This window comes from Saccopteryx bilineata, chromosome 5 (genome assembly GCF_036850765.1).
Source record: "Saccopteryx bilineata isolate mSacBil1 chromosome 5, mSacBil1_pri_phased_curated, whole genome shotgun sequence".
Taxonomy (NCBI): domain Eukaryota; kingdom Metazoa; phylum Chordata; class Mammalia; order Chiroptera; family Emballonuridae; genus Saccopteryx; species Saccopteryx bilineata.
This window is the reverse complement of record NC_089494.1, coordinates 156,934,691-156,947,051: the sequence shown is the minus strand read 5'-3', so window position 1 is coordinate 156,947,051 and position 12,361 is coordinate 156,934,691. Positions and strand designations below refer to the sequence as shown.

Below are 12,361 nucleotides of genomic sequence, written 5' to 3'. Positions count from 1 at the left end.
AGTTAATAAAATAAAGGGTATTTTAAGTGCTGATTCTGCAACTGTGGCACACGCCCACTTCAGTCAAATCCACAGAATTGATGCCTTTGAAACATTACGGGATGACAGACACTGTTGGCAATCAGATGACAGCTATGCACTCTCTGGAGGCAAATGCTCAGATTTGCAGATAATCCCAGGGTTTCATAGAACCCCGAGGCTCAGTATGATCACTTTACCGGTGATCAGTCATTCAGGATCAATTATTCATGTTGTGTAAAGTGCAGGGGGAAAGGGGAAGGCAGATTTCCATTAGCTAGAAATCAGCTTCTGTGAAGTGTCTGCTTTGTTTTCCTGCCCTGGTATCCGACCATGGGGGCCCTTAACAGCTGCAGTTCCATGAAAGACCGAGACCCACTTTTACCACTATCTAGTAATTAACAACAAACTAGGGGGTATTTCCCCAAAATGTGTGCAGGCCCATGAACGATACAAACATAACACATGCACAAGGAGATGTTTACCTAATAATTACATAATTATGTGAGCTGGCTCTTTACTGATTTCTTAAAAATTATAGCGGATGTGTATAAAGTATAGCCAAATGTGTAATCTAAATAGTAAAACTAGTGTTTTAATCAAGATAAACTGAGCTGAGATGTTGCAGACTAAAATGAGCCCTTCTGCACATTAATTATTTACTCTGTGGAGATATTGTTTTCCAGGCTGGACTGACAGCATTGGAAACAAAAGTCCACTGTTTAGGCCACTGAGTGACTTTCTTCTCTTTATAGGAAACACGGGGGAGTTTAAATGGATGAGATGGATGTGCACCCTATTAGTCATATATAAGTTTTTATCCAGATCTGTAACCAAAAGATTATAAAAGATAGATAGAATTCAATCTCTTCTCATTTTTCCTTCTCTTTCTTTACCACAAACAAAATAAGATTAAAGTTATGCAGAATGACCTGACCAGGTGGTGGCACAGTGAATAGAGCATCGGACTGGGATGCAAAGGACCCAGGTTCAAGACCCTGAGGTCACCAGCTTGAGCGTGGGTTCATCTGGTTTGAGCAGGGCTCACCAGCTTGAACCCAAGGTCGCTGGCTTGAGCAAGGGGTTACTTGGTCTGCGGTAGCCCCACGGTTAAGGCATGTATGAGAAAGCAATCAATGAACAACTAAAGTGCCTCAACGAAAAACTGATGATTGATGCTTCTCATATCTCTCCATTTCTATCTGTCTGTCCCTGTCTATCCCTCTCTCTGACTCTCATTCTGTCTCTGTAAAAAATAAAAAAAATAAAAAAATTCATATATGTGGTCTTGAAAGTTTTGTGACACCACACAAATTTGAAATTATAACACTTAGGTTTTCAGTAAAAATATCACTGAAAACAACATCGAATTACCTAAGTATTTTCAAGTGGCTGATGGTGTGTAAAGATGAAGAAGAGGTAAAAGCCATCATCACAAAATGCATCTAGCACTGTGTGGCTGAGGAAGGAAACCCCCGGCCTGCGCTCTACACTTGCACCTTTTCTCTAACTGTGACCACAGGAAAAAAGAGATTAGCTGAAGGTGGCCAATGCTCATCGATGAACAGTGCCTCTGACGGTGTAAGAATTTTCTTCCTGTACCACTTCAGTGCAGTAAAAATCATAATGAGAAAAAAGTGTCTTCTTTGCAGTCCAGAAAAACATAGTGATTTAAAGAGGCTGGACAACACTGGCTAATTCCCAGTAGCCAATGACAACTGTGTGGACACTTTAAGACTACTTCAATGGTCATGTGAGAAAATATGAGGAAAAAGGAAAACAGCTCAGAAGTAGGTAACCAGAGCAAATGCAAACATGTATCATTCGACTCTAAACTCTGTGCTAAAGGCTAGAGCATATGAGTTCTTTTGCACAAAAATAATTTCCAAGGGAAAATTAATTTTTCTTTGAAAAGAGCCTCCTGTTTTGTACACCACTGCACTTAGGCAATGCCATTAAGGCAACACTGTGTCTGCCCCTGAGACTTGCTTTCGCATTATTGTAGATAAAGCTAAGTAGGGTAGGTAGTAAAGTGATTTTCTGATAAAATTTGTCATGATGTCTGTGGCTTATTGTGAAGCCTTCAAAACATATGTCTAATTGCTTTTCTCAAGAAATACACACACACACACAGACACAAATCATGCCAAGTGCAGAGAAGTTTATGGTAAGCGCTGCTTTGAAGCGGAGGGATGAAGGATGAAGGTTATCCACAGCACGGGGTAAACGAGAAGGAAAGAGTTTGAACAGTAAGTTAAGACTCTGATTAAAGAAAATTTCCCAGCTTCCTCTGAGACTTCACAGAATATGAGATTTGCTTGGTGAGCTCTTCATGTTTAGAACACTAATCACATCTCTTTTCAAATGGAAGAATCTTAACGTTTTCCAGAGTCAAATATAAATTATTTTAGGTTGTGCTACTGATGCTGTGAGTGTAGATGAACAGAGGATTGAGCACTATCTTATATAGTTGAAAGGTCTTTGTTAATTTTATATAGATAATTATTTCTCACATGCTGTGGGAATAAACTGGAATGATATTTTTTATTTATTCTTACATTTAGCTTTTTTCCTTTTACTGCGAGTTAGGGCCCAGATCATTATTTCCAGTTCAAATTGTTTTTCACGCTTCAACTTTCTCCTATATTTCTTTACTTAGATATCTCATAGGTGCTCTAAACTAAACATAGTATTTTTTCCCTTAATCTTAGTCTCCTATGGCACCACTACCCAACAAGTTACTCATAAGAAGTCATTGATAATGCATGTCCTCACAGAATAGACCAAGTTCCAAATGCTGTATTTCCCATGCATTCTACCTTCTGAATACCTCTGCAATTTCTACACTTTCTTCTATTTCCATTCCTGCTGTGCTAGTCTGAACCTTTGACTTTTCCCATCTGGAGTTATATGATAACCTTTTTCCTTCAGGCCACAGGGTCCCTATACCTTCTCCACGCTGGTACCACTGTGATCTCTCCAAAAGTCATCTGGCCATTCTTCTTCTACTTCAGTTCTTCAAGAATCTCAACCATTTTAAGGATAAAGTCAACACAGGTGATGGGGCTTCTTTCTTGATCTGACTCTGGCCTGCCTATAGGTTCAATTTCCACCATTTCCATGGATGATAGCATAAGGTTCAGGTATCATTTGGGATAATTGCATAGACAGACTTTTCTTTAGTATGCTAGAGAGGTACATTTGTTGAGTGATTTTTCAAAAATCAGAATATATTATTATATGTAATTTTAAAAACCAAAACTTTAGCCCTGGCTGGATAACTTGTTTGATTAGAACATCATCCTGAAGTGGCAGAGATTGCCAGTTCTGTCCCCGGTCAGCACACATACAAGAACAGATGTTGTTCCTGTGAGTGAGTAAGCTCTCTCCCTTACTCACTAGCTGAAATCAATAACATAAAAAAATTTTTAAAAACTTTATGTGACATATTCCTCTAAAAATGAAAAGCAGCCTCAGTCAGGTGAAAAAAAAATAAAACAAAAAGTAACAAGCATGAAAAATAGATTTACATGTCCAAAATGCTTACCTAATGTCTGCCGGAAAGATAACTTCCAACCTCTTGCTGTTTGAAAGGAATCTGTCTTGAATACCAGGATCATACTATTATTGCTGCTTTTAACAATTGGTGGAAGCTTGGAGCCACAGAATTTTCCAAGAAGAGGATCACTGATGTTATAACCATCATAAATGGCCAAGTAGTCATTGGAGCAGAGGGGGGAGGGAGCCACATCAAACTCAATGAACCTGTGAAATGAACCTCGTTAATACCGATGCTCTCCATCTAGATGTCCATTAAATAGTACCTGTAGCTCTTGTCTAAAAAGGTTTTCTGGCCTTTGACAAAACAAAGGCTAAAAGCACAATACCGAGGCTTTCCTTAATAAGAAATATTAAAAATATTACACTATTTTATTAATCAGTTCAAAAAGTATGATAAGCACTAGGGATATAAAAATGTGTGAGATACGTATCTGGACTTCTAAGAGTTCACAGTCAAGTCTCTTTGAGATTATTCCTATTCAGTCTATTTGAATTCATGTGTTCATATTCAGTCTATCGGAGATTAAGTTTTGATAAGTTAACTGATATCTATTATTTTAGCAACACTGTATTGTTTCAGTCTCATTAAAAGTATAGCATTTACTCTGTTCTCTTGTGCCATCAAGTGGTACGTACTATCATCTTATTCTTTACTTATGGGAAGATGCTAATGGATTGGAATAAACACTGGCTTTAGAATCAGAGCTCCACTTTCATTCTTACTCTCAACAGTCAATGTTTCCCTCCTTCCCCCCCCCCCCAAGTGAGAGGAAGGAAGATAGAGAGACAGACTCTTGCATGTGCCCTAACCAGGACCCACCCAGCAACCCCCATCTGGGACCAATGCTCTGCCTATGTGGGGCCATGCTGGCAACTGAGCTATTTTTAGCACGTGAGGTGGAGGCTCCACGGAGCCATCCTCAGCACTCGAGGCTGATGTGCTTGAACCAATCGAGCCATGGCTGTGGGAGCAGAAAAGAGAGAAAGAGAAAGAAGGGGAAGAGTGAGGGGTGGAGAAGCAGATGGTTGTTTCTGTGTGACTTGACCAGAATCAAACCTGGGACATCCATATGCCAGGCTGATGCTCTACCACTGAGCCAACTGGCCAGGGTCAATGTTTCCCTCCTTTAAAATGGAGTTTATATTAAAGTTAACTGAAACAATATGCAAAAACCAAACTATGGTGTCTGACATATCACAGATATTTTCTAAAAACGACAAAACAAGCAATCATTTTTATCATTTTGAAAATCAGAAATATGAAATAAGTTATTTCTCATACAATACATTTTAAAATTTAAAACCATTAATAGTAGAAAGAATGAACTAAATTCTCTTGAACCTTATTTGATTGCCACAACCAGAAATTCACATGTAAGGTGATGGTGGTGGTCTTGGAACTTTGCCACATTCCCAGCTCTCTGCCTTCTGATGTTTGCTAGGATTGCCCTTCTGTGTACACTTTGGGGTTTGACATGGCTTTAAGATTCGGATTTCCATTGGCCAGAGCAAGTCTTAGGAGAGGTAGCTACTACTTTTTGATACCATTTTATGAAATTACTACTCAGGTGAGCTAAGCTACTGTTTCTTTGGTTTGGTTGCTACCACTTACAACCTATCCTGGCAGATACATCCCTACATTTTCTTTTATGGCCTAACAGTATTTTATTTTTTATTTTTTAATTTTTTATTTAGAAATTAAATTTAATGGGGTGACATAGGAACACATAGGTTTCAGATATATCTAATCTAGGCATATGCTTTGTCATTCAAGTAACTATTCCCAGAGCTCCCACACAAGCAAGGCCTTCCTACATGGCTTTTCTTCAGGATGTTATGGTGTGTTTACCGTGGCTTACTTTGAAAAAAATCTTGTTTAAATCACTTGCTTATCCTGTCCTCATTTTTACATGCTTTCTTAGTTTTTGGGGTTTTTTTTGTTTGTTTGTTTGTTTTACAAACTATAGAAATGATCCCTGAAAGTATAGTCTTGTTTGTTTGTTTTACTAGCAGCTGTAATAAGTAACATAACACAGAATGACTTGAAAATATTTAACAATTAAAATACTTCCTTTGAAGAGCTTCAAGAAACAATGACATAGTATCATTTACGACAACATGGATGGACCTTGATAGCATTATACTCAGCGAAATAAGTAAATCAGAAAAAGCTAAACACTGTGTAATTCCACACATAGGTGGGACACAAAACCGAGACTCATGGGCAGAGATAAGAGTGCAGTGGTTACCAGGGGAGAGGGGAGTAGGGGAGGGTGTAAAAAGGGACAAATGTAAGGTGACAAGATGATTTGACTTTGGGTGATGGGTATACAACATAATCGACTGTTCAAATGATGTGGAGATGTTTACCCAAAATCTATATTCTCTTGTTGATCAACGTCACCCTGTTAAATTTAATTTTCTAAATAATAATAAAAAAAGAGCTTCAGGAAAAAATATCAGTTAATTTTTTTTTCAAAATGGTTTGATTGGCCAAATTATTTCAATTTACTGGTGAAGAATAAGATAATTTAACTACATGTAACATTGGATGTTCTTGTAAAAGAAGATGAGGGAAGAACAATGATGATTTCCAGAAACATTACATTCATTTTTATTCTCTGTAGACAACACATTTCTTTTCCACAACATAAATCTACAAAGAAAAATAAAAAATTGAGTGTTCAAGAGGAGTCAAAGCTATTTTGACTTTTTTATTTCACATCATTTTCCTGGGAGAGCACAGAGCTATCTGGAAAATCCCACTGACGGAAAACCTCATTGGCTGGCACATTGTGAGAGCCTTACTAGAAGGACTCATGTTTTACTAATGTCTACAACTTCTGCAGCACCCAGAACAGCATCTGTTTCATGGAATGTAGGCTTTTAGAAATAGCATAATAAATAATTTTCCAAACATGCTGATGTGAACTTTGACATAGTGTGAGCCCCAGAGCTCAAGTAAGAAACAATAAGAAAAGAAAATGCACATACCAACTATAATCCTACGCAAGAAACAAATATTGTGCTGTAATGGCAAATGACAAGAACCATCCCTTATGTTATGATTCTGGCCAAATGGTCCCTTCAAAGGCCTCCTGCTACTGATCATTTGGCAATTTTTGTTTATTTTTCTGTTCCCAGAAATTAAAAGATTTTTTGGCTCTGGGGCAGAGCTTCCTTACCAGTAGTCCCAGGTGAGAACTGCAGTTTCCTTCAAGGTTGTGTCTATAGACCACTTACTGTCTGATAGAGGAACCAAATCAAACGCCATGAGACCTGTCTTACAGTCCATGGATCCATATGATATACGAGGCCCTGAAGGTTAGCTGCAGAGACTTAATAATTTTTAGGGGGGAGGTAGGTAGGAGTGGTCCCAGCTCATCAAGCTTCTGTAAAAAAAATCTGTGTTGCTCTGAACTCTGCCAAATCTCAGTTTTCCACCACATGTTGTATATCACTAAAACACAGGAGCTAGAAATATATCAATTTTGATAAAAGCAGTGTGGAACTTGATCACTCTGGGCAACTGGAGCTTGTATTCCCTTTATCAGACTTGGGAGTAAGTAGGATTAGTGGAGAATTTTACTGATGTAACATATCTCATATAGCACCAGTATAGAGGTGTTCTTATACACAGAAATAAATGTCTTAAGTAGCTAGAAAATTAACCCTTTCAGAGATAGAATAGGGAAACATTAGAGACATGGCTTTGGGGAGAAATCTAATATGGATTCAGATAGTGACTCTTCACTTAATAGTGTATCATTTGGGGCAAGTTATTTCACCCTTCTGCTGCCTCAGTTTTCTCATATAACTGTTTTAAGAATTAAATAACAGAATAATGGAAAGTGTTAGTGTGTGTATGTGTTAGTGTGTGTGTGTGTGTATTATAAGTGTCTCACAAATGGGATCTGTTTTCTCTTACCCGCCCCAAACCTTGTGATTTCAAGATAGGCTTATAACTTTACTCCCATTATTAAATGAAGCTCCTTTGAAACTGTTGGAAAATTATAACAGTCATTTTAACAGGTGGAGTGCCTGTTGTCCTCCTTAACCAAGCACTATTGGCTTGTGTGGAGGGTAGGAGTCCCATTTCCCAGGTTTACACAAGGACTTCACTCCCCTTTCCCTATATTCCTTTCTGTAAGTCTGATGAGAATCAATGCTCTTCATTATTAAGAAGTATCTTGCTGTAACTAGAGCTAAAATGATTTTCTTAAGAAGGTAAATTTGTCTTACATACCTGAGCAGAATCACTTTGTCATTGCTAACAGTGATGTTGTACAAACAGTACATATTGTTAGGGTAGTCTGAATATGAATAGGCAGGGCTATAGATGAGTCCAGTGGAGAAGTTGAACACACCACCACAGGCTGCAAACACAAGGTAGGGGAGATGCTGAGAACAGTTAGTACTCATACAATGGAAAATTTATTTTAAGATATTCTTTACTATTGTAACTTTTCCCTCAAGAAAGATAATAATTATTATTTTCTTAAAGCAAATTAAAGCTCCTTTCTTTGTGTTTACAATTAATTCTGACTTTTCCCACCAACATAGAAGGAGGAGATAGTAAAGGACTAGAAGCTTTTTTAAGGGAAGGGTTTTTTAAGGTACACCTTAGAATAGAATAAGACTGAGCCAGATTAATGGCCAGAGTGAAAACAATGAGATAAAATATTTCATGTGCCTCTCTCCTGAATTTACAGATTCAGAGGGATTCCCATGATCACTGCAACTTTCGAAAAGGTGTGCACAATCCAAGGCACATTGTGAACATGTGAACCCAGAAAGGCCTGCTAGCTAGACATATTCAATAATATAGATTCAAGTTTCCTCTGTCAAAGAAAGTGAGGTGTTGGAAATCACTTTTGGAATGTTTGAGCTTAGTTTCCTCTGTGGACTCAAATGCATGACTCTTGGGTCCTCTGTACTTTCGTTTAGCTGTGAGACTGGTAAGAACTATGCTTGACCAAATTTGTATTACTGGCACTCGATAAGTGTGAGGAGAGGAGGCCCACTCCCCACATTGACACCAGTGATCAACTGCCCTGATCCCTTAGTTACTCCCTCCCATTAGTCAATAAAACAACAGCCATAAAAATATAATAAACCTATTATAAAAAGATAAAAATCACTATTATTTTTGTTTGGACTTCATATAAGGAGGATCAGATTGTGCCACTTAATGATAGAAAATGACATATTCATGTGGCGGTAAGAAAGGTTTATATTTATTTTATTTTGTGATCCAAAAATTAGAATGAGGTTAGTATATTTTGATGTTATCTCAGTGGTTTATAAATTACCAATGAGAAATGAGAAACAAATTGTGCTGCCATTTAAGGCTATTTACTTATTGATATATTTCCCCTCAGCTGAGCCTACTTTGAGGGGAAGCTATTCTCTATTTGCCCATAAGTATTCATGTGCTCAGACCCCTGTGGACATCGATAGTGAATTAAATGTCAGATCCATGTAGCCATTACTCCATTTAATCTTGTGCACAATTATTCAATATATAGCCTCTGAAAGCTTATTGAAGCCTAAGTACTATATTTTTCACTCCATAAGATGTGCCTGACTGTAAGACACACCTAGGGTTTTAAGGAGGAAAATAAGAAAAAAATTCTGAATCAAATGATGTTTAAAATATTTAATAAAATACCATATTTTTTGCTCCATAAGACACATGGGTATTTTCTCCTATACTTTTTTGGGGAAAAAAAGTGCATCTTATGGAGCAAAAAATACAGTAACTCCTAAATTTGTACATTATCAGGATTTGAAATCTTATCAGCAACACTCTTTAAATGAGATTCTCATAGTGAATATGTGGAACTTTGCACACATTGTTTTAGGAAAATGAGGGATTAAAGATAATGATGTAACTCTTCAAAACACCAGTTGTACAAAAAGAATAAAACAAATCAATCTTGTTTTTTATTCAACAAGACAACTGGGGGGATGTTCATTGCTCAGTTCTATTCTGCTTGTGCCAACAGACCCATGAAGCCACAGACCATAATACTTTAAAAATGGGGACCAGGATTCAGGTAGCAGCTCATAATGAGTGAATTATGAAGGCCTTTTATCACAAGTAAGCATCATCAGTGTTCTCTGTGGATGGGAATAGTAACTTATTTGTAAGATAATTATTTAACTTTCTACTTTTAGCACTGAGTTTGGCCAAATAAAGACAAAACAAGACAAAGGTTTTACAAGATTTCTGTGCCCCTTTCACTGATGTTGGGATGAATGAAGTAGAAAAAACACTGTCAGCAAACTAACAAACCCAGTTACTGCAGGAGAGAAAAAAGCTAATTAAAATAAGGTAATATGTTTCATGATTTTCAAGTAAATTTAGATTAAATGGCCTTTAAAGAATAAAAAGGTCCTGGTAGCCCCAGTCTGTGATTTGTCTTTTTATTTAATTTAATTTATCGTGTTTACATAGATTCTAGTGTTGCCCGATTGCATCCTGTGATTTGTCTTTTCACTTTGACTTTGACATACAGAAGCTGCAAATTATAACATAAATACATCAATTTTTTTCTTTTCCCTTAAGACTTGTGCTTTTTGTATATTTTTTTTAAATCCTACCAAAAGATCATAAAGGTATTCTCTTAGGGTTTTTTCCCTAAATTATACAATATTGCTTTTCACATTAGCATAGTGACTTTGGAAAATGAAATAGGCATCTGGAAAGGTGAGGCCAAAAAGTCACGTCAGTGTAAATATACGAACAACTAAAGATAGCTGGAATGTTCATTTTAACTTAAACGATCGGAATAAATCTCAACCTTCCATTTGATTTTTAAAGAGTAGTTCTAGCCAAAGTTCATAAAAAAGAACCTCCCCATTTCTTAAAAAAGAAAAATGTCTAAGAATTATTTTTTGGACCATGAACCTGACTGATTATTTTTACCCTCAAAGGCTTTGAATCTTCAAGCTGGTGATTTATGAATCACAGTAAAAACTCCTTATGAAAATTACTCAAGAAGAAAATAAAACTTCACACATCATTACGACTACTCACAGGTTATCCGATAGGAAAACTTGAATCCAAAGTCGGTGGTGTGTGAATTAGAGTAGAAGTTAAGCAGCACTGGACCAGCAATGGTTACAGGAGACAGGGTCTCATCACCACACACGGTAGCAAAAGGTGTGGAAAGTAGGCTGTCACCCCGGATAATGTGCACACCGTCACTGTCACAGCTTCCCGTTACGGCTGAGCGAGCTGTATGAGACATGCAACACCAGCACTTTAGTCAGAAGCAACATAAACAATCAATGCTGTAAACATTCAAACAAAAATGTAATGAAGATTCATTCAATTTACATAGAAATGAAAATGAGAATCGAGAACTATTTTGGTAAGTCACTATTTAATTTGGTTTCCTGATGAAGCGAAGTTTCCCCTAGTTTCCAAACAAGCATAGCTACGAGGAAACAGGCAGAACCTCAAAACAGATAAATAACAGATCCACTTTGAAATAACCCAGAATTTTCTTCCTTTATCAAATGGTTCTTTAATTCAGTGATTATAAATGGGGACAATTTTGCCTTCCAGGGACATTCGGTAATATCAGAAGACATTTTTTTGCTGTCACACTGGGTGGGGTCTGCCACTGGCATAAAGTGGTAGAGCCCAGGGAGGCTGCTGACTAGGCTGCTGTGCTCAGGGGTCCCCACACCCCCTGCCCTCCAGCCACAGCAAAAGTTGCCTGGCCCTAGTAGTTCACAGTGCTATTTAAAAAGCCTGCTTTGCCTGACTGGTGGTGATGCAGTGGATAAAATGTCCACCCAAAACACTGAGGTCATCAGTTCAAAACCCTGAAGTCGCTGGTTCTGAGTGCAGGCTTGCCAGCACAGGGATCACTGGCTTGAGTGGGGGAATCGTCCACACAATCCCAAAGCTCACCAGCTTGAGTACAAAGGTCAATGGCATGAAAAGCCCAAGGTTGCTGGCTTGAGCAAGGGGTCACTGGCATGGCCTGATCAAGGCATGTAGGAGAAGCTCAAGTTACAACTAAAGTGAAAGCAACTACAAGTTGATGCTTTTCACCTTCTCTCTCTTTTTCTGTCTCTCTCTTAAAAAAATAACAACCCTACTTTAATTTCACTGGAGCTATGTACAGGAAAAGAATTCCTACCATGGAGAGAGCACTAGAAATTCCTTAACGTTTTTTGAACAACAGCTATAAACATTCATACAAACAATATTAGCTTGACTTTCTGATTGTAAAATATATATCATAGTTTTGTATTCTTTATAAATAAATATATATTCCAACCCATACTAAAGAGGAATAAAAAAACAGAATAAACAAAAATTATAAAGCCTTTTATTATACTTATACAGCCATTTTTATGTGAATTATACTAAAACATTAATTGAAATCATACTGAATATGTTCTTTTGTAACCTAATTTTTAGTAACATAAAATAACATAACGTGAGCATTTTTATGATTATATATTCTTTTAAAACATCAAATTTAATCCATATAGTAAAATCTGTCATATAGATATACCATACCATGTTCAATTAACACCCTATGCTTGATAATTCTATATTTTTCACTTTATCTAATTAAAAATACTGTTGAATCAAACATTTTGTACATAAATATTCGTGAAAATTTTTCATTATTTTATTGGAATAAATTCTTAGAAGTTGTGTTACTGGTACAAAGGTAAGATTCCCTTTTCGGTTTCTCAAATGGCCTTTGGAAAGGTGTTGCCAACTCATAGTCTCATAGCACTTTAGATAGCT

General features: G+C 37.1%; 1 protein-coding gene across 1 annotated transcript in view; it reads right to left on the bottom strand.

Moving 5' to 3' along the window:
* Positions 1–12,361, bottom strand: part of CUBN (cubilin) — a 324,233-nt gene that overhangs the window by 56,939 nt on the left and 254,933 nt on the right. The window contains exons 57-59 of the mRNA XM_066279340.1: positions 10,622–10,822; positions 7,826–7,955; positions 3,566–3,783 (exon numbers count right to left, since the gene is read on the bottom strand). Of these exons, the coding sequence (XP_066135437.1) occupies positions 3,566–3,783; positions 7,826–7,955; positions 10,622–10,822 (549 nt within the window). The remainder of the gene's footprint in view (positions 1–3,565; positions 3,784–7,825; positions 7,956–10,621; positions 10,823–12,361) is intronic.